Source organism: Drosophila santomea, chromosome 3R (genome assembly GCF_016746245.2).
Source record: "Drosophila santomea strain STO CAGO 1482 chromosome 3R, Prin_Dsan_1.1, whole genome shotgun sequence".
In the NCBI taxonomy this organism is placed as follows: Eukaryota; Metazoa; Arthropoda; class Insecta; order Diptera; family Drosophilidae; genus Drosophila; species Drosophila santomea.
In genome coordinates, this window is record NC_053019.2 from 9,894,161 (window position 1) to 9,912,774 (window position 18,614).

General features: G+C 44.6%; 9 protein-coding genes across 11 annotated transcripts; 6 read left to right on the forward strand and 3 right to left on the reverse strand.

Annotated features, from left to right (window-relative positions):
* The first annotated feature begins 37 nt into the window (after positions 1-37).
* On the forward strand, positions 38-1,707 carry LOC120454450 (dimethyladenosine transferase 2, mitochondrial). The gene is made up of 4 exons (XM_039639759.2): positions 38-620; positions 674-813; positions 871-1,187; positions 1,243-1,707. The coding sequence occupies exons 1-4, from the start codon at positions 140-142 to the stop codon at positions 1,667-1,669; spliced, it is 1,365 nt and encodes a 454-aa protein (XP_039495693.1). The 5' UTR covers positions 38-139; the 3' UTR covers positions 1,670-1,707.
* Positions 1,708-1,712: 5 nt separating this feature from the next.
* On the reverse strand, positions 1,713-3,148 carry LOC120454454. 2 transcript variants are annotated; one of them, XM_039639765.2, is made up of 3 exons: positions 2,842-3,148; positions 2,324-2,426; positions 1,713-2,252 (listed from the first exon to the last, which is right to left on the reverse strand). In XM_039639765.2, the coding sequence occupies exons 1-3, from the start codon at positions 2,959-2,961 to the stop codon at positions 1,864-1,866; spliced, it is 612 nt and encodes a 203-aa protein (XP_039495699.1). In that variant the 5' UTR covers positions 2,962-3,148; the 3' UTR covers positions 1,713-1,863. The 2 variants fall into 2 exon arrangements, with proteins under 2 accessions (XP_039495699.1, XP_039495700.1); XM_039639766.2 differs by lacking the exon at positions 2,842-3,148 and adding an exon at positions 2,559-2,695.
* A 353-nt stretch (positions 3,149-3,501) lies between these two features.
* LOC120454449 (protein cereblon) lies at positions 3,502-5,938 on the forward strand. Its single transcript, XM_039639758.1, has 5 exons — positions 3,502-3,661; positions 3,732-4,019; positions 4,080-4,731; positions 4,792-5,294; positions 5,365-5,938. Exons 1-5 carry the CDS (start codon positions 3,640-3,642, stop codon positions 5,670-5,672), a joined length of 1,773 nt encoding a protein of 590 aa, XP_039495692.1. The 5' UTR covers positions 3,502-3,639; the 3' UTR covers positions 5,673-5,938.
* On the reverse strand, positions 5,928-7,587 carry LOC120454451. 2 transcript variants are annotated; one of them, XM_039639760.1, is made up of 4 exons: positions 7,446-7,587; positions 7,119-7,393; positions 6,066-7,061; positions 5,928-6,008 (listed from the first exon to the last, which is right to left on the reverse strand). In XM_039639760.1, exons 2-4 carry the CDS (start codon positions 7,230-7,232, stop codon positions 5,970-5,972), a joined length of 1,149 nt encoding a protein of 382 aa, XP_039495694.1. In that variant the 5' UTR covers positions 7,233-7,393; positions 7,446-7,587; the 3' UTR covers positions 5,928-5,969. The 2 variants fall into 2 exon arrangements, with proteins under 2 accessions (XP_039495694.1, XP_039495695.1); XM_039639761.1 differs by having other exon boundaries at positions 7,454-7,574.
* Positions 7,588-7,749: 162 nt separating this feature from the next.
* LOC120454455 (mite group 2 allergen Lep d 2) lies at positions 7,750-8,766 on the forward strand. The gene is made up of 3 exons (XM_039639767.1): positions 7,750-7,889; positions 8,179-8,286; positions 8,343-8,766. The coding sequence occupies exons 1-3, from the start codon at positions 7,823-7,825 to the stop codon at positions 8,672-8,674; spliced, it is 507 nt and encodes a 168-aa protein (XP_039495701.1). The 5' UTR covers positions 7,750-7,822; the 3' UTR covers positions 8,675-8,766.
* Positions 8,767-9,548: 782 nt separating this feature from the next.
* On the reverse strand, positions 9,549-10,367 carry LOC120451917. Its single transcript, XM_039635929.2, has 2 exons — positions 10,213-10,367; positions 9,549-10,144 (listed from the first exon to the last, which is right to left on the reverse strand). The coding sequence occupies exons 1-2, from the start codon at positions 10,301-10,303 to the stop codon at positions 9,717-9,719; spliced, it is 519 nt and encodes a 172-aa protein (XP_039491863.1). The 5' UTR covers positions 10,304-10,367; the 3' UTR covers positions 9,549-9,716.
* A 4,037-nt stretch (positions 10,368-14,404) lies between these two features.
* LOC120452109 lies at positions 14,405-15,693 on the forward strand. The gene is made up of 3 exons (XM_039636187.1): positions 14,405-14,530; positions 14,594-14,707; positions 15,208-15,693. The coding sequence occupies exons 1-3, from the start codon at positions 14,446-14,448 to the stop codon at positions 15,504-15,506; spliced, it is 498 nt and encodes a 165-aa protein (XP_039492121.1). The 5' UTR covers positions 14,405-14,445; the 3' UTR covers positions 15,507-15,693.
* Positions 15,694-16,396: 703 nt separating this feature from the next.
* Positions 16,397-17,323, forward strand: LOC120453993. The gene has a single exon (XM_039638950.1). It carries the CDS (start codon positions 16,397-16,399, stop codon positions 17,321-17,323), a length of 927 nt encoding a protein of 308 aa, XP_039494884.1.
* A 330-nt stretch (positions 17,324-17,653) lies between these two features.
* LOC120454162 lies at positions 17,654-18,365 on the forward strand. Its single transcript, XM_039639229.1, has 2 exons — positions 17,654-17,764; positions 17,829-18,365. Exons 1-2 carry the CDS (start codon positions 17,654-17,656, stop codon positions 18,363-18,365), a joined length of 648 nt encoding a protein of 215 aa, XP_039495163.1.
* Positions 18,366-18,614: the final 249 nt, after the last annotated feature.

Below are 18,614 nucleotides of genomic sequence, written 5' to 3' on the forward strand. Positions count from 1 at the left end.
ATCGATAGCTCATTGGCTTATTGGGTTCTGCAACAGCTGATTGGCCTGTTACCGGCTAGTGTTGTTAACAATACACAGCTGTTGCTTGTAAACAAACGAAAAGTTGACTTCAGTTTCAATTTGTTAAAAATCTTACGAAATGCTGCCCCTGCGATGCAGTTGGTCCCTGGCCCGGGCCAAATACAGCACCAAGGCCAGGAAGCAGCTGGTGGCACGCTACAGCGGCGAGTTTCCCGAGAAACTGCTCAACCGAAAGCATAAGGCTCCCACTCACATGTACATTGCAAATGCCGAGGCTGCCGCAAGGATTAGCCAGTATCTGGAGCCCCATTTCCAGAGCTCCGGCTGCGATACGGTGATGGAACTCAATTCCGGTGCTGGCTTCTTTACCCGACATCTGTTGGACAGGGAATCCCAGTTCCGACGCATAATCCTGCTCGAGACCATGGATTACTTTATGCCCAAAATCCAGGAGCTACACGCGCTCTATCCGGAACGTGTGAAGGTGCGGCAAGGAGACTTTGTGAGCCTGTGGAAGCTGGTGTACATGGACAAAATGGACGGTGGCTCCAGGGTGGCGGATCTCCTGAGTGATGTGCCCCAGAAAGCCTATACTGATGGTAAGCTCATATTGGCTGTTTAATTTTTCCTTTAACCTAATTTTTTCTTATAGACATAAACATGCTGGTCTTCGGCGCCGTGGGCTCGTATCCGTTCTTCAAGCACTTGATCAACTCCCTCATTTTTCAGACCAGCCTTTTCAATCTCGGACGCTGTGAGATGATCCTCGCCATGCCGCCACCCATATACATAGTAAAGAAGCTTACTCATCCCAAAAAATCGTTTATATCCAACATATATCCGTCTTAGCACCTCACCTGCAACAACGAAATTGGCTACCTCATTTACCGATCGACCAGCGTACTGTTCCAGATTCTGTTTGAGCACCAGTTCATAGCCAAGGTGCCGCGCGAGGATTTTCTGCCACAGCAGACGGTCTATAGCCCCACCAAGAGCAGCAAGTTGGGCAAGGTGCAGTCCATCAATCCGGAGTACTTATACTTGGTGAAATTCACTCCGCGACGCAATCTCCATGAGCTATGCCAGTCTCAGGATCTACCCGCTCTCTGGTTCTTCATCAAGCAAAACTATGTGAGCCGACGAAACAGAATAATACCCAATCTAGAGTAGGTAACGCAAACAAACCTGCAGGATTTTTAATTCATTACATTATTTCTGCAGGAAATGGGTTCCCGGCTGTGGACCTCGGCTTATCATCAATCCGCAGTCCTCCGAGTCCGTGAAGCCCATATATCCAGATGAATTGCCCAAGAAACTACCACAGTACTCTTGCCAGAGTACCACAATGAGCACCAGCAACTACTATCCCGGCATTAACATCTACACACAGTTTGGAGATCTCTTGCCCAGTCAAATGCTGACGCTATTTAGTCAGTTTCGTCAGTGGCCGGAGTACGGCGAGAGCTCTTTTCTCGCCTCGCTGGAAAATGCGCTGCTCAAGCTGGAGACTGCCAATGATGAGCCCAACCTAGAGGATGGCGTCACGTTGCCAGAAGAGGATGATGCGGAAGCAGATGAAATGCTCGAAGAAGAAAGCCCTGAACCCGCCAGCACTTCCGCCAAAACACGCAGGAAAGCCAGTTCGTAGTTGTAATAGAATTTCGTTTCTAAAGAAAAAATAAAGGATTGTCTTCATTTTGAAAACTGGTCTTTAAAGGAATGTAATTATATTGTCTCTGTTATAAAAATTAAACATATTCGTTATTCTCCACTGGGATTTACAGCACCGAACAGAACACACTACATTTAAGCACTTAATTTGTAACGTCATGTTAGAATTCATTAAGGACACTTTCCCTGAGCCAGCAAGCGACTGCCGCGGGCGCACTTCTCGGCCACATCGACGTAGTATTCCGGCGGAGCCTCCTCCGTGTCCGAGATACGCGTCTGCAGTTGAACGGACAGCTTCACACAGTCCACCATCAGGTTGCTGGGATTCACGCCAAGCACAAAGGTGGCCTCCTGGTAGGGACACGGGTTCTCTTCCTTCTTGGTGTTGCCGAACTCATAGCAAGTGTCGCGTATCATAAAGTGTCCGTCCTCGCTACACGGATTCCGCACGCACTCCGGGATGATCCGCTCCTTGTAGAGCACCAGGATCTGGCCCGGCTCACATGGTCCCTGCCGGTAGGCCGGATAGCAGGCATCGGTCTCTGGGTAATAGAGTGTGGCTGTCGAAGGGGAAGTACCCGTACCCAGATTATTATGTCATCGTCATGGTAGCTCCATTATGGCCGCTCACCTGGCGCGCAGTCGCAGACCCAGTCGTTCTGCTTCTGCTGGTCCCCCGGATAAAGAAGCTGGTGCTTGGGGCATCGGGCTGGCGAATACAGTGGCTTGCGACCCTGGGGAAGAGGAGAATGCGCAGAGGTGTGAGGCATGTATCTGATTGATTATTGCCAAAGCGTCTTCCATACACTGCTGAAACAGTCTCTATATTTTGTAACTCATTTTAAATGCTTAGTTGGGAATTTAACCTGATCAATTTGTACACATTTTTTAAAATTGCAAAGCATATTTCTCAGTACTTGATGTGGTTTTGTAAAGTCCGAAATGTAAATGAGAGTAAGCTTGAACGATAGTGGAAAACAAATACACTTGCATGAAATTTATATAATAGTACGAGTATATATGTTTTGAATTTAAGATAAAAACAAATATGAAGCTTGAAAGCAGTTTTGAGCAGCCAGTTCCGGCTGTTTTCCCTTCCATTTTGGCATTTCTTATCACAAACTTGAATGGTTTCTGGCTGCAGCTTACCGCAAGGTTGGCCTTCTTCTTATCAATGTCTTGATCCTCAACGAAGGCGATTTGGGCGCGTGCCACTTTCCCAATAAGTGCAATGAGCACGGCGATCAGCAAAAATCGGGAATTTATCATTGTTCGATTGTTGGCTCTCTCTCTCTCGCTCTGTTTTGATTAACGGGTATGAGATAGGTATGCAAAATCGACGATGCCGAAGGCCTTTGGAAGATAACGCAGCGCGACTTTTTCGGTTTCACTTTTTACATCCGCGAACTTCCAACCGCAACGAAGATCGGCTCCCGACTATTCAGATCCGCTCTTTCCAGCTTCCGATTACATCCGCTTTTGCTAGTGGTGCTCAAAGATCGAGGCTCAGCTATGTTTATCGATGACTTGGAGATAATTGTCTGATTATATAAATTTGCATAAGTGAACGAAGGCCAAGAAAATGGGGATATGATTATTATTTAATTTAATAGCTGAACACAAGTGTAGGCTGTCAAGCAATAATGTATAGTTTTATTGTCGTTTCATGACTTTTGAAATATTAAATTACTAAGTGTTTTAGGAATGAAAATTAAAATTCAAGTAATTACTTATACAGCACGGCATATACATATTAAAAATATAATTTTGCGCCCAACCACCGAACATTTTCAAATTTTCGCCATTGTTAACACTGGTCGTCCAATTATTAAATCGCTGACTATCGAAACACACCCATCTCTTATTTTCCTTTGTCAAAATAAATAGTAAATATAAATATATAATTCACTTGCGAAACGAAGCACCCACACACTCCGTACGGCTCAAATGGACGACGAGGAGACCTCAGGTAAATGTGGCACCATATATGCACTCGCCAATTGTTTCGAATAACATTTTCACTTATTGAAACTGCGCAGAAATCAATTCCGTGCAAGGACAGGATGAAGATGTGCAATTGGAGGTCCAGCCACAGGCACAGGGGCCCCAGGATCGACAAGTGGACGCAATCGAGCAGGCTTGGAACAATGCAACGCAAGACGAGCAGTCACCGCCGGCAGAAGAGGCGTTCCAAGATCCACTGGCAATCGATGGTGAGGGAGGGAATGCTCCGGAGGCCATGGTAGAGGACGTTTTGCAGGACGACACGGCCAGCGAGGGCAGTCATCCCAGCAGTGACATGTCGTTGGAGACTCCAGGAAGTGAGGGTTAGTTGGCTTACTACCGCTGTGCTGCAGATTCCCACTTAAGCTGCATTTTCATTTAAGATGACTCCGATCTAGAGCTTCTACCCCGCTGGATGATTCCCCAGAACCGACTGCGCTCTGCCGTGGACATGATGGTCTCGCAGGCCCGCAACCGAGATGGCGGCATCGCTGCTTTGCTCAATCGGGACAACTTCCTACAGCGTGTGCGTAGCATAGTCTTCAGCCAGGAGCGACGACGCAGTCGCACAAGCGAGGAAACGAGCCAGGAGGCTGAGGCTGCCGATGCCGAGCAGCCCAATGATCCACCACCACAGCAGCCGCCCCGACCGCCAATCGATATTGGCTTTGACACCAATCTGCCAGCGGAACATTCATACTTTGGCAACCATTTGAGTCGCGTGCCCGGAGTGGACTACTTGGAGGTCGGCAGCGTCCATCACATGCTCATCTTCCTGCACCAGCATATCCTTTTCCCCGGCGAGGTGCTTCCCTTCATGATCGACGGACGAATGTTTGACGAGGATATGCCCGGTCTGGACGGCCTGATCTTCGGCGTGGGCTTTCCGCTGATGCAGCCGCCGGAGGACAACCCACTCAAGTTGTATGGGGTCACGTGCCAGATCTACGAAAGGGGCGAAAGCGGCCGAGGGTTGGTGTTCTACAAATCACGAGCACTGCAGCGCATTGTCATCAACTGTGAAGATATACAAGGGTAAGTGTTGGCACTTCGGATCACTTTCAATTGTGCAAGTATAATCCCAAATATATTCAGATCACCGCAGTACATTGCTCGCAATCCAACTAGCAAATGCTTCAGCAAAGTCAAAATATTGCCCGAGTACTTTCTGCCCGAACCCCTCCAATCTGTTGAGATGGGCTCGATGGCCAGATTTCGGGATATCCCCTCGATGCGCGACAAGTATCGCAGGTTCCAGCTCAGCACCACCACCTGGCCATCTGATGCATGCCAAGAGTATTCGTTCGCTTCAATTGTGGAGCGCGCACGCCAGAGGCTAGAGTCCCAAAAGATAGACACAATGCCAAAATGCCCCATTCAGTTGTCCTTCTGGTTGGTGCGTAACCTTCACCTGACCGAGAAGATGATGCGTCTTACCTTCCTCACCGACTCGGTTAACACTCGCCTCCAATTGATCAAAAGCACGTTCAAGGACGAGTCGCTGTTCTTTTGCCGATATTGCAATAGCAGCTTGGCCCACTGCGCAGATCTCTTTGCCATGTCCAAACACGGTGTGCAGACTCAGTACTGCAATGCAGGCAAGTTTAATGACATGCCCAATGTGGATTATCAAGCAATGAATTGACTCAAACATTAAATATTTTACAGATGGCTACATCCACGAGACAAACACTGTGTACCGGGTAATGTCCCATGCCATCGGCTACAGCGGCGAGCCGTCTACCAAGTTTAGCTGGTTTCCCGGCTACCAGTGGCACATCATTCTGTGCAAGTTTTGCGCCCAGCACGTCGGTTGGGAGTTCAAGGCCGTACAGCCAAACCTAACACCCAGGGTGTTCTTCGGCTTGGCCGGCTCCAGCGTGCGTATTGGAAAGGCCAGCGAGAACACGCCCTTCAATGGAAGCACCTATGTGGTGCGCAACATGCTGCGGCTAATCTCCAATGAGATGGAATGAGGCTGGCGCGTTGTGAAGCGATTGCTCAGATGTCAACTCTGCTGCTGTCGTCGTCAGGGGAATGATGCGGTCCATCAGGTGGGACCTGTTTAATTCGTTTCACAACTACATTTAGCAAAAACCCACGGCGTTTGATGGCGTGGATGTAAACCGAAAGATTGATCTACATATGTATGCATATATGTTCGTTAGTTGAGTAAATTTAACCTAATTGATATTTAAGATTCTTTGAAATTAAAACTTCTCTGTAATAAGTTACTTTTAAATAATTGCGTTTAATATTTGTGGTTGCCAGTTTCAATCATTTAACAGTGCAGCAAATGAGGTGGACAGCTTCTGAAAAAGGTTAAGTAGTTGTACATTTGCAATAGAAAACGTAATAGGCAACATTACCGCCTTGCAGAAGGGACACTGCCCGAAGGAGACCTCCAGAAAGGTCTTGCCATCCATCAGAGTCTTAAACCACTCCTCCAAACAGGCGGCATGGCACTTGAGCACACATTTGGCATTGTCACAGGAGACAAGGGGCACCTCGCCCCCATCCAGGCGATAGGAAAAGCAAATGTTACAGCGCAGCTCCTCGTTGTCCTCTTCATTCAGCTTGGAGCCATCAGACCAGTCTGGCATGGGAAAGTAGCACAAGTCGAACATGCGCAGTAGGTTCTTGTGAATGTTCATTTCAGGGTCCCAATTACTCAGACCATCGCTGAGCACGTGACGCAGGCGGGCGACCTCTTCCGTGGGCCCTATGATCTTCAGCGACATGGACGCAATGCAAGCAAAGGGATCCGCGATGGTTAGCTTCAAATAGACACGATCCTTGAGAGGGAACAGCCGCGTCTTGTGTTTGCTGCTGATGGGCGATGGTTGCAGCACATGACAAAGCTCGTCGATGTCCATAAAGTTGTCGTAGAAGGGACGCAGATCTTCCAGAAGCTTGCGGAAAAGGTTAAGGACCTCCTCTAGGTTTCCAGCACTCTTGGTCAGCATTTCACCCAGCATTACGCAATCTGGCAAACTGTGATCATGCAAGTGAAGAGACGGGACTTTCAGCTCCAAATAATGCTGCTCGAAGTCGGTGAACTCGCTGAAACGAATCATGGAGCAGGCCTCATTCACTTGCAGGCTATACTCGTTGGACTTGTACAAGGCCAGGATATCGGAGTATATGTTCCCCTCCCCACATAGTTCCTTTGGCAGTGTTAGGGCTTCTTTGGCAGGAAGAACTTTTGGCAAATTGTCCAGCAAATCTTCCAGCAGCCATTCATCCTGTAACTTCAGATTAGCCGATGTGTATAGCTTGAACTCCAAGCTTTCCTGGACGTAGAGCTGCAAGCCATTAAGAGCTGGGTGGTGGGGCAGATAGAGCTTAAGGCGACTCCAGGTATCCTTAATTATAAAACTATCATTAGTTTGGCGGGAAGTATTGAAATACGGACCACTTACCTCACTCTTCAAAACTCCTCTGATGATGCAAGCTCCACTGGGCTGAAGCTCTGCTTCCAGACCAGGATACTTTTGACGCAGAAGGCACACGACATCTTCTTCCTTACCTTCCATTATCTGATTTTGGTCAGTTTGTGGTTTAATGGCTTTTGTTTACATTTTATGTTTTGAACGGTCCCAGTTAGAGATGTGCAGACTTCGATGACACGAAGTCTTCAATCACGATCGATAGCGTATTAATCGCCGGCTTGTTTAAATTTGATTGCGCGACCAAACTTTAAATTATATGTTGATTAACCTTTCGAGGCAATATTCTGTCTTGTTTACATATTCACCCTTTTGCTGCTTTGTTTACTAGGTATAGCCGGCAACATTGTAGTTCAGCCTCTCCCGACTTATCAGCCAAATTTACGTTATTTACTGATTCGAATCGGCGTTGTTTGCTCTTCGTCAGAGCGCAACACCTGCAGACCACAGTGGTTTTCTTTTGTAACACCTGCGTGGCGGCCCCGTATCAATGGCAATAGCCGCCGATTTTGATAAACTGCTCTCTCAAGGCGTTGGTCATCGTTCGAAGACTGGGGCTATTTAAGGTTCTCCACCAGCCCCATTGATTCCACTCACGATTGTCATCTGCGTGCGCGCGTACCTAATAAACTTTCCATTCTTCAGCCGTAGGATTAAAGGAGTTTCCGTCCAGAAAAATGTTGCGAATCGTTGTAACTTTGGCTCTAATTCTGGCCACGGTCAGTGCCACCACTGTTCAGCAGTGTAAGTAGCTCGAATTTCTTCAATAATCTTGGAAACACCTCAAATGTTGTATTCAGGCTTTAAATAGCCCAGTCTGTTTAAGTGGATAATTCCATGACGATGATTCATTTCGCAGACTGACTCGAAAACTATTGCCAAAAATACGTTTGAGAGAAATTTAAAGTCCTAACGTGTATCTGTTGACCAGGCTGATATGGCTTATCAGCAAACAGCTAATCTCTGTTACAGCAAATCATAGCCTACTTTTCAGCTCACTTTTTGATTATATGAAAACATTTTTTCCTTTCAGGCAAAAACAAGCCGTTTCCACTGGATGTGAAGATTAAGGATTGCGAGGAACCGCCGTGCATTGTGTACAAAGGAAGCATTGCTGTAATGGAGGTGCACTTCCTGGGCAGTAAGTTGCGGCATCCATATCCTTGTCCACTTGATTCACATCTCGATCTCTTGCAGATAACAATAATATCAAGAGCATCACGGCCACCACAACGGCCAGGGTGATGGGCATGAATCTGCCATATGCCCTGCCCGAGGAAGTGTCCGATGTGTGCCGCAATCTCCTGTACGGTGCCATCTGTCCCATCGACAAGGACGAGGATGTCACGTACGAGTTTAACTTCTATGTGGAGCCCTCGTTCCCGGAAATCACGGCGGACGTCACTGTCACATTGAACGATGCCCAAAACGAGCCGATCACCTGCTTCGTGGTGAGCTGTAAAATCCGTAAGGGAGCCACTGCAGCACAGATGGACGGATTTCTGTTGGACTGGACGAACGCCCAATAATCCGACGATGTACGCAACTCCAGCCGTTTCGGCCGACTGAATATTTCCACTTGTTTGCCCATTAATAAACCACAAAACTCTTGCAACGATAAGACCATTTGTTTACCTTGACTACGTCACGGATTCCAGTGTACCCAGCGCACAATCAGGCCGCAGATTATCCCATTTCTGGGCACGCCGATTAGATATCCAGGGGTATTTATTTATATACAGTCATCTGTGACGTTGCGTTTTGCACCGAAAGTCCAGCAATTTATTTAAACTGATTCAGTGGCTCAACTGCTAATAAAATCGTCGTGATAATCATTTATTGACCGCCGTAGATTACATTGACCATATGGCCAAAAGTTGGGTACTCCTGCATGATAAGGCGATAAACGTCTTGCTGGGTGCAACTGTACACTCGAAGAAATTCCGCGTGTAAATATAAAACTGTTAATGTGAGTAATACCAGATTAAATCATAATTAGAAGAGTTGTGTTATTTTAAGTTTTAATTATTAAATATAGTGTTGAAAGTAAATTGCCTATTATTCCCATACGTTTTCAAACTTTTCAAGCCCATTTAAAGGTGACTACATTTTGTACAGTGTCTACGAACATTGAAAATAAATCTGATAGTTAAGTTGCCAGGTTTTTAAAAATGTTCTTTGATAACCGGGTACATTTCCCTCCATCTCCTTCCGATTGGACGTGACCAGGTGTGCTGGGGTAATCAGGCGTAAGATTTGCGAATTAATATTTGATTCGATTATAGCTTTTCGCCCACTCGAGTTTTACACCTTGATGTGCAGATAGCGACGCGTGCAGATAGCGCCATTAACCAATGGAAAGCATTGTAAAACGAGTCTTTAAGTGCCAGACTACAAAGTGTATTTTCGTTGTACTTAGGGAAACAACCCTCATATGTGGGGGTAAAGCTTTTAAAATTTTATTAAATATTCATGAGACATCGCTGCGTAGCTCAGCGATGGATTTTGGAAAAATAACGTATTGTATATCACAGTAATTTAAACCAATTGATGAATTAACTAGGTCCAACTTCAGTTGAGATAGTCCAGCTCATAGAGCGTATTGCCGCCATTGCCCTTGACCACCTTAATATCGCACACGAAGCACGTGGCAATCTCATCGTCCTGATCCACCAGATAGATCTCGATCTTCACGCCGATCTCGGGATACTCCCCGATGGGAAACGAGAACAGATAGGATACATCCTCGGTGGGATACAGCGGGCAATAGGCGCCGTACTGGAGATTCGGGCAGACGGCAGCCACATCCGCAGGCAGTTCATAGGGCACCGTAATGATTCCGAGGGTGGTGGCCTTCACCAGGGTCGTCAGCTGGGTGATGTACTTGTCCACGGCGAAATCGATCTCGAACTTCTGGGTCGTTCCCTTCACAATCAGGCAGGGTGGAGTAACGCAGTTGTGGACACGCACTTCCAGCGGAAAGGGTTTACTTCCGGAACCTAATTAGCGTGGGATAGTGCTCTTGTATTATGGGTACTATGATGTTTGTGCCGCAAAATGTACTTACATTTCTTCACAGACGTCGCCGGATGCTCCTGCTGACCGGCGGCCAGCGACAGTAATCCCAGGGAGATCAGAACCAACACCTTAACCTGCATGTTTCTCAATGCGAATTGCTTTCGGCCAACGGTGCGCACATCGTTTTTATAGCCAGAACCGAGCTGTATCTCGGATTTGTACGATCGGATTTGGACTATCTAATCGTGGTCGGTTCTTTTTTATTTTGGCTGAAAAGGTTCCTGCTACACAACTCATATGGAATTTAGCATTTGAATTAAAGGGTACCCTTAAATTAAGTGTGTATCAATTACTTCATAACTAAATAGTCCGTCTATGCCTAATCAAATCAAGATTTTCCCAATCAATTCACAGCATTACGTCTGCAATCACTGGCCCCTGCGAATGGATCGGAAAATTTTGAAAACGGTTTGCAGAATTTTATCACTTCATCGCCGAGCTGAGTTCATGGGACATCGCCTGGCACAAAGGCAGGGCCAAAATAAATCCCTGAGCACTCCGCAGGCAGGCCACTAAGCCTCTGATGGCAATGGAAAACCCACAGACATTTGTGCCTCGGCCAAAGCCACTGACAATGGAACTTCTGCGGGGCAGGAAAATGTGCGAGTATAAAGGAAACGGACGCAAGTAAGCTGCAAAAGATAATTCCCCCTCCGCAACTCCATTCACATACCCGGAACTCAAATGTTGGCGAATTTTCCAAAGGTAAAATAACGCGAGGGTGGCTCTTGCAGTTCTGTGGACTCGGCACTTTAGCGCAAACATTGTACTACTTCACCATTTCCCGATCCACCCTCGCCGATATTTTGCAACATTTCGCATGGTTGGTGGTGACTTGCCATGTGGACAGTCGCAGCGCAGCATGAGATTTTCTCGAAATGCTTTTGAACTTGCCACCCTTCCCCTGTATTTGTATTTTTTTTCATTTTTGTACCCAGGAACTGTCGTTGCTCCTCACATGTAATTGTTGTGACATTATTTAATATGTCAAAGCAATGGAAAATCCGGCACGACAACAAATATCCCCGACACATAACCCGAAATGGATCTTAGGGAACCGCAATATTTGATTAGCTTCAACTGGAGTCCTAAGTCCTAAACCCTGAGTCCTTCATCCTGATACACTGATTCACTGATTCCTGGATTCTATTTTCGGTGGCATCTAATGCAATTATCTGGGACGGAAAATCTGATACTCGAATACTTTCGCAGGCAAACATTTCCACTTGCCTCGACTTCCGTTTGCACTTTTGGGGAATCTCCATTTTTGCATATTCCCAAATGTATTTCACGGATGTTCAGCTTATCTTTGATGTGCCCATTTATATAAATAATGGCTGTGTGTGTGGGGCTAAAGACATTGATTATTGATTATTTTGAGACGAAAAGTAGGCAACACTCTTTGACTTGCCCACATGGGTTTCACTGAGCTTTCATTTTTGAATGGACTGCTTACTGGTTACCACTAGCCCCGCCCAGAAAAGCCCGCTGCAGAGGTAACTCAATTAATTTGTCAAATCAAGCCAGACATTAAATGCCAGCGCCAAAGCCAAACAATTTGTCACGCCAATCCTGTGGCCTTTCCCCCTGCGAACTCCCACATTGCCCGTCATCCGGATGTCTATTCTATTTCAATTTGATATTTGTTTGCACGTAATTCAATACCGAACAACAAGCTGACAAACTGGCGCGGCCATTGTGTCTCAATTAGGCGGCAATTTGATTTTCGTGTTGTTAATTTTTCATTACATTTTTGGAGCAGCCGTGTGCTGTCAATTAATAAAGGAATTTCCCAAAAGGCCACTCACGCCCAATTGCCCATGAACCCGTGTCCTTTTTACCCCTCAACAGGTGCTGCCAATGGGGTCAAAGCCAGTGCTGCCAATTTAATTTTAAAATTCTTGTACCACTATAAAAGGCAAACTTAAAAACAATTAAAAATGCAGTCGAAGCCAGTAGTATAATATATACCTATATGAAGCTGAAATATTTTTTGAATACCTTTAAAAAACGTTTTTCTGTAAATGAGGCTATTTGACAGCATTGGTCACAGCAACCCCTAAAGAAAAGGTTGTGTTTCCAACAAGCCAAGTGCATTCAGCTGTATTTCTTTAACGAGGAAAAAACCTATGATTGCTTATGGTCAACCAGGTGACCAACTGGCCTTGAGACAATTTCACGCACTTTCCACACTTTCCACCTGGAAAATGTTGGGGGTGGTGACATGGTAAGCATTTCTCGCCCTGCTGCACCCTTTGATATGGCCGCACTGGCGGAGACTCATTTGCCAATGGCAATTTGCATATGTCGTCATGCGAAAAATGTATTTTATTAAATTTTTGCAGCATGTCAAACGCGGCCAGGGATGCTAATTAATTGCTCAGCCCCCTCTGAACAGACTGCTCTGCGCTTTTGCCACTGTAATTAAGTGAATGCGAAATTCATGTTTTCCGAAATCGGAAGGAACATGCGTTGCAACAAGTTCGGCTGTTGAGCTGTTCAGCTGTTCAGCGATTTTCCCCCCAAAGTGTTGGCATTTAGGACCATGTCCCTTCCGCTCCTTCTGGTCCTTCTGCTCCTTCGTCCTTTCGCTCGCCTGGCAACGCAATTTCAGCTGAGAAATGTGCCCACTTCAAGCGAAAAGAAGTTTGCTTAATTTGCATAAATATGTGCCACTCGCTCTCAATTTCTGGCCAACTTGCGTATAATTAAAATGTTAGCTGGAAGCCCTGAATTGCATAATTTTAGTGCATGACTTTTCACCAGTAATTTCCTTTGCCAGTGATGGATACCCAGTACGAGTTGGAATTCCTCGGAAAATGCCTAGTGGTTTTCCCAGGAACTGTAAATTATTTTGCTTTGCAGGTGGATTGGCTTGACATGATTGTTAAATGTGCAAATATGCAAATAGTTTTCTGAGGCACCAAATAACTAAACGTTAAGAAAACTTAACTTTTAAATGAATATGATTTAAAATTCAGTTTATGCCCATATATGCAAATCCACCCTGAAATTCCACTAGCAATGCATTAAAATTTCATTAACGCGTACATTAATTATAAAAATGCAAATTAAACAAACGTTTCGGGCAATTGAATGCTCAAGTTCTCATTCCGAACCCAAAACATCGCGGCAATTATTTACTCATTTACGAAGGAACGTAAACATTTTAAAATCAATTGCTGGCGGGGGCGAAAAATCGCTTAGCTAATTTGCATATAAAACAGTTGAATTTGCGAACAAAATCAGGAAATATTGATGAAATTTGGGCAACCCTTGACGGCAGCTGCTGTTTTCGCCCTCAACGAGTCAAGTGGGTGTAAGAAATTGTGTAAAACTTGCTACAAATTGGCTATGCATATAAATTGATGTTAATGCCGATCGGCGGAGGGTTGTTCTATATATACGTATATATATAGCATATAGTCCGATGGCCTGAAAGTATGCAATGCGTGGATAATGTCGCAATCTGGTAATCTGGTAATCTAGTAATCTCGGTTGTCGGGTGTGCTCCACTCAATCGCTTTCTAGTTTTATTGTTGCCACTGGTCTGCGTACAAATGTACCTGAAATGGCCGAGAGCACAACAGGTGTGCTTTCTTACTGGCCATCTTATCTGGGCCAAAATTAGCAGAGCCTGCACTTAACTGGGTTCAAATGTACGGACAACCAAAATATGTCAGCCAATTTTGTGGCTCCTTTGAACGCATATGAATCATATAGGGTTTTGGGGAACCTGGAAAGCAATCACGTCTGCAACCCGTTTCTATCTCGAATCGATTCATTAGAATAATTTAATCAAACTAAAGTAGTTTTCGCCATTGCTGATAGCATTTAAGTGTTTTGAAGGTATCGATACTGATCGAAATAATAAAGTAGTTTGGGCTTATTGATGAAATTAATTCATTGGAAATCTATAAGAATTGGTTTCTTCCATTTAATTTTTTTCCCTTATTTGTTCAACGCATAAAGATTAGTGCAAATTGTTAGGTAGACATGTTCCTAGGATTCCTGCACGGGCGATTAAGACGCCATATAATCACAAAAATCCAACGTAATTTTGGTGCAAATGTTTAAAGCCCAAAAACGATTAGATTAATGGCAAGTGCAGGAGCACCAACTTGACCATTTCAGGTATAAATACCGAGGCGATTAGTGAATGCGGAATACAAAACCATTAGTACTCGCAGAGCAAACAACAGCAACCAAACACTCGAGCAAAATGTCCAGCTTCAAGAAGTTCTCCTTGTGCCTAGTGCTTTCCATTATGTGGACTTTGGTTGCAGCCAGCACGCCAATTAGGCAATGTGAGTCCGGTCTACGAAACCGCTTAATATCGTTAAGTAATTTCTTGTAAATAAATACTATAGGTGCCGACAGCAGCTATCCCCAGCCTCTGATGGTGCAAATCGACGATTGCGACGCCCTGCCCTGTGAGTTGTGGAAGGGCACCGAGGCCAAGATCGACATCCAATTTGTTGCCAGTAAGTAGAATGCATAGTGTGTTATAAGTCGGTTGTAAGCAAAAATATGTAATTCTTTTTACTTTCTGACCATTTTTATCCGTGTTATACCGAAAATACCGATCGTAAATATTGAAATTTTGCCGAAAATCGTTTTTTTGGTTTTGGCAACTATAAATATCAGTATTTTGATCAGAACTTTCGAAATATTGGTCCGAATATGGAATGTCATACCTCGTTGAGTTCGTAATCAAACTGTGTTGTCAAAAAAAAATTAAATTTTTTTCAAATTTTTTGCATTTTTTGATGCAATGTCAATTGCTGATAGACAGATCCAGAATAAATAACATTTTATATAAATCAAAACTTAATTCAATGATTGGTTTAGCATCAATATACTATTACTTCTTTAGATATAATATAAAAATCATTTTAAATTGGCTTTTAAGAAATTAAGTTTTAAACAGTTTTTGTAATCACCTTGGTGCTATATGTAAATATTCTGCTTTTCTTTGCAATAGCTCGCAATACCATGAAGAAGCTATTAGCCGAAGTGCATCTGACCTCGCTGGGAGTGACCATACCCTATGACCTAGACGCCTCCCGTGGCAATGTGTGCAGCAATCTGCTCCACGGCGCCTACTGTCCCCTGGATGCTGGCGAGGATGTGACCTACCAGCTGCTCCTGCCCGTGACCACCAACCAGCCGGAGGTGCCCACTCGGCTGGAGGTGCGCCTGCTGGACTCCGATGACGAGAATCGCGTGGTCTCCTGCTTCCTGGCCGACACTCGGGTGAAGAAGCCCAACTCGGCAGCCTAGAGCGTCCTGGATCTGTGATGAAGATGATTTATAGATAAGGCTACAACACATTGTATCAATGTTTTTTGGGCACTGCACATCGACTGATGTCAATTAATAGCGCTTAAGCAGTCGGCACTTAAGCTGGACAAACACTATTAGCAGTTATGAATAAATAATTAGGGGAAAATATTATAAATAATCGAAATGAACGGCTGAGCTAATTACCCGGGCACATGTGGGCGTGTGACCGTGTGGGCGTGTGGGAGGTTCGTCTTGTGGGACGGACTACGTCGGCTTAGCCGGACGTGGCCCACCGCCCTCGAGGGCGCCATGAATCGGCTTAATTAAATGACGCAGAAAATTACGCAGCTCCGGTGTGGGAAGATCCTAAGGGTGGGTGGCCTGTGGCTTGTGGCTGTCAGGTGGGGGGCAGGTGGTTGGAGTGGCTGCGGCTTACAATGCATTGCCAACTCCATTCACAAGACTTTAAACTTGCAAGAGCTCCAGTTAGCCACCATTTACACGCACAGCTCCTATGGCTTCCTTCCGGCGCTCAAAGCTAATTGGCTTTTCAACACTTTGGAGCTTCCTGCCGCTGATGGCGTCTAATGAACAAGCCCTGATGGGAGCACATATCCGACGGTTAGCTAATTGAGACGTTGACTAGGTGGTGACATATGGCTGGGAACTGCAAAGTGGCCAAACACTCGCTCTAAGGTCAGTTAATACATACATTAACCCACAAATGAATTACTGAATTTAATCATTGATACAGTATCCTTTTTGGATAACAATCATTTGTAGTATTAAAAAACGACAAGTTCATATCCATAGCATTCACTGTCCTAATACGATATTTTCATTTTTTTATCACATGCTTGTATGTTGGAAAATCCACCGACAAACAAATGGCGGATGCTAAAGAAAGTAAGCCTATTCAATTGCTGAACTTGCCGGTTGAGATACTGGAGATGGTCATGACGCATTTGGACTTTAAGCGTCATAAATTGATACGCGAAGTGTCCGAAGAATTGCGACAGTTTAGCACTTCATACATAATGCACCGGCACAGGAGCTATGAGGTGGCCCATCGGGAACGTCCTGCGGAGAGTGCCCTCAATCGGAATATAAGGATCATGCTGCAGATCCTGCGCTCAACTTGCAGTTATTTCCCCGAGGAAGATACCGAGTCTGACTTCACTCTCTGTCTGCTGAACTTTCAGGATAAGAAATTCGAGTATTTCCACACAGCTGATCATCTGAGCCAATTTGTTGTTCATTTCCTGCGCCGCAAGGAGCTGCCTTTCCACCAATTCAATTCGATGGAACGACTTAAACTTAGACGATTACATTATTTAATGACAGTTTTAGGTCTTGTGCGGCAATTTCAACGCGTGGAAATTCTGAATGGAGCTATTTGGAGTTTCTTGCACATGAGCCTGATGGTTTCACTGCCCAACACCTCCATCAATCTCATTGAGGAGCAGACCAACTGCAATGTTGCGCAGTCCAACAGACGCATCTCATTTGTGGCCCTTCTTGCCGAGCTGCTCTTTTATGAAAAGACCAAAACAAAAAAGGCCGGTGAGAGGTTTTTCGAAGGGTCAGCCTACAAATACGTTATTTTACCAAATTCGAAAGCTGAGCGCCGTGCTCAGATGTTGCTGAAGTTTCGAGTAGATGGTCCGGAATCTTTAATTATTTGTATGCGCAATTTCATTACCGGAGTCAATGATCCAAGCACATGGCTTGACTTCCTCCCAAGAACGGACTTTGCCTTTTACATTGAAGTAAAGTCCTATCCAGATCTATCAATCTGGACAGTAACGTACTAAGATCCAGTGAACTAAATGATTTGTATGAGAGTGATCCATGCTGAAGCTGTGGCCATTATTTTACTTTTTATCAGGAATTTCGTCAAATAAATGGGTTAATTAAAAATCAAACAGTTGCCATTACTTTTTGAGGCCAAACAGGCCTAAGCACTGCGAACTATGTACACACGTGTTTCGGTGCAGTTGTACCTGGGATTAGCCATTCGAAGCGATCCCATCATTGATAACAATTAGCCAAATAGTTCAAAATTAAATCGAAGCTCTTTTTAACATTTGGTTGTCCAGTCATCGTGTGAAAGAGCTATGAAGGGATCCAAAGTTTATTGTGAAATGAAATTCAGTCGATTCGGTTGGGTTTCGGCTTTCGTTCTGATTCGACTGGCCATCGAAGTGGTCGGGGATCCGAGTTCCTTCTACATGGAATTCAGCTCCAGTCCAAAGGTGATCATATGATTGATAATTTGATTAATAAGATTACTAAATCAAGCCCTATCTTAAATTTTAGAAAGCAGTGGCAGTTATTAGGCAAATACATGTTTTCGGGGAGTCCAATTACATGAAGACCAAAATAATTATCCACGAAGATCGTTCCCACTTCGATCTCTATGTCCAGTTCATCCATGAGTTGGGAAGTAACCACCTCATCATGAACATTAAGGTGCGCGTAAAACCGGAAGGAAGTAATGTCTTTGTGCAACTTTTCGAAATGCGACGGTTAAACTTTTGCGAATTTCTCAACGAATACAACTCGAATCCGATGATGCAAATGATATTCAAAAAGAACCTCAATTGGCAAGACATTATTGTGTGTCCAGTGCGAGTGGGAAATTACTCGCTCCTAAACTCCGGAATAGCCGAAAATATCCAACCAGATGGGGTGCAGAATGGCACCTACAGGTTCTTCGCGGAAATAGTCGAGGAAATCGGAGAGATTGCGAAAGTATTTGCCCTTCAAGTCACTTCGGAGGTTTATATCGTAGACAAGGAACTGGACTGTAAATTTCGAGGCAAAGCTTTACAATGTTTGAACAATGATGCCTAACATGATGGTGGCTACTTTTAAAACTCTGTCTAAAGGTATACAAATTTAAATACAATACGGTGTTGGGTAAATGATTTGCATTTGTAAACATCTTTGAACGCCAAAGTGTAGTAAATAAAAAATAAACTGTACAAACGATTTTTACATATACAAATTAAGTTATTTTTACTACAAATAGCAAATGTGAACCCAAAAATTTGCAGCTTAATTTAAGTTTTAGAAACTGCGGCATTCTTGGGTTAACATATC

Bases quoted from the DNA above. Each gene is read 5' to 3' on its own strand.
- LOC120454450 (XM_039639759.2), top strand. From the start codon at position 140: ATGCTGCCCCTGCGATGCAGTTGGTCCCTGGCCCGGGCCAAATACAGC. The intron at 621-673 runs GTAAGCTCATAT...TTTTTCTTATAG, and splicing joins CCAGAAAGCCTATACTGATG to ACATAAACATGCTGGTCTTC. The intron at 814-870 runs GTAAAGAAGCTT...TATCCGTCTTAG, and splicing joins TGCCGCCACCCATATACATA to CACCTCACCTGCAACAACGA.
- LOC120454454 (XM_039639765.2), bottom strand. From the start codon at position 2,961: ATGATAAATTCCCGATTTTTGCTGATCGCCGTGCTCATTGCACTTATT. The intron at 2,427-2,841 runs GTAAGCTGCAGC...CCTCTTCCCCAG, and splicing joins AGAAGAAGGCCAACCTTGCG to GGTCGCAAGCCACTGTATTC. The intron at 2,253-2,323 runs GTGAGCGGCCAT...CCCCTTCGACAG, and splicing joins GGTCTGCGACTGCGCGCCAG to CCACACTCTATTACCCAGAG.
- LOC120454449 (XM_039639758.1), top strand. From the start codon at position 3,640: ATGGACGACGAGGAGACCTCAG. The intron at 3,662-3,731 runs GTAAATGTGGCA...GAAACTGCGCAG, and splicing joins GGACGACGAGGAGACCTCAG to AAATCAATTCCGTGCAAGGA. The intron at 4,732-4,791 runs GTAAGTGTTGGC...AAATATATTCAG, and splicing joins AACTGTGAAGATATACAAGG to ATCACCGCAGTACATTGCTC.
- LOC120454451 (XM_039639760.1), bottom strand. From the start codon at position 7,232: ATGGAAGGTAAGGAAGAAGATGTCGTGTGCCTTCTGCGTCAAAAGTAT. The intron at 7,062-7,118 runs GTAAGTGGTCCG...TTTATAATTAAG, and splicing joins GAGGAGTTTTGAAGAGTGAG to GATACCTGGAGTCGCCTTAA. The intron at 6,009-6,065 runs GTAATGTTGCCT...AACCTTTTTCAG, and splicing joins AGTGTCCCTTCTGCAAGGCG to AAGCTGTCCACCTCATTTGC.
- LOC120454455 (XM_039639767.1), top strand. From the start codon at position 7,823: ATGTTGCGAATCGTTGTAACTTTGGCTCTAATTCTGGCCACGGTCAGT. The intron at 7,890-8,178 runs GTAAGTAGCTCG...TTTTCCTTTCAG, and splicing joins TGCCACCACTGTTCAGCAGT to GCAAAAACAAGCCGTTTCCA. The intron at 8,287-8,342 runs GTAAGTTGCGGC...GATCTCTTGCAG, and splicing joins GGAGGTGCACTTCCTGGGCA to ATAACAATAATATCAAGAGC.
- LOC120451917 (XM_039635929.2), bottom strand. From the start codon at position 10,303: ATGCAGGTTAAGGTGTTGGTTCTGATCTCCCTGGGATTACTGTCGCTG. The intron at 10,145-10,212 runs GTAAGTACATTT...CACGCTAATTAG, and splicing joins GGCGACGTCTGTGAAGAAAT to GTTCCGGAAGTAAACCCTTT.
- LOC120452109 (XM_039636187.1), top strand. From the start codon at position 14,446: ATGTCCAGCTTCAAGAAGTTCTCCTTGTGCCTAGTGCTTTCCATTATG. The intron at 14,531-14,593 runs GTGAGTCCGGTC...TAAATACTATAG, and splicing joins CAGCACGCCAATTAGGCAAT to GTGCCGACAGCAGCTATCCC. The intron at 14,708-15,207 runs GTAAGTAGAATG...TCTTTGCAATAG, and splicing joins CGACATCCAATTTGTTGCCA to CTCGCAATACCATGAAGAAG.
- LOC120453993 (XM_039638950.1), top strand. From the start codon at position 16,397: ATGGCGGATGCTAAAGAAAGTAAGCCTATTCAATTGCTGAACTTGCCG.
- LOC120454162 (XM_039639229.1), top strand. From the start codon at position 17,654: ATGAAATTCAGTCGATTCGGTTGGGTTTCGGCTTTCGTTCTGATTCGA. The intron at 17,765-17,828 runs GTGATCATATGA...CTTAAATTTTAG, and splicing joins AATTCAGCTCCAGTCCAAAG to AAAGCAGTGGCAGTTATTAG.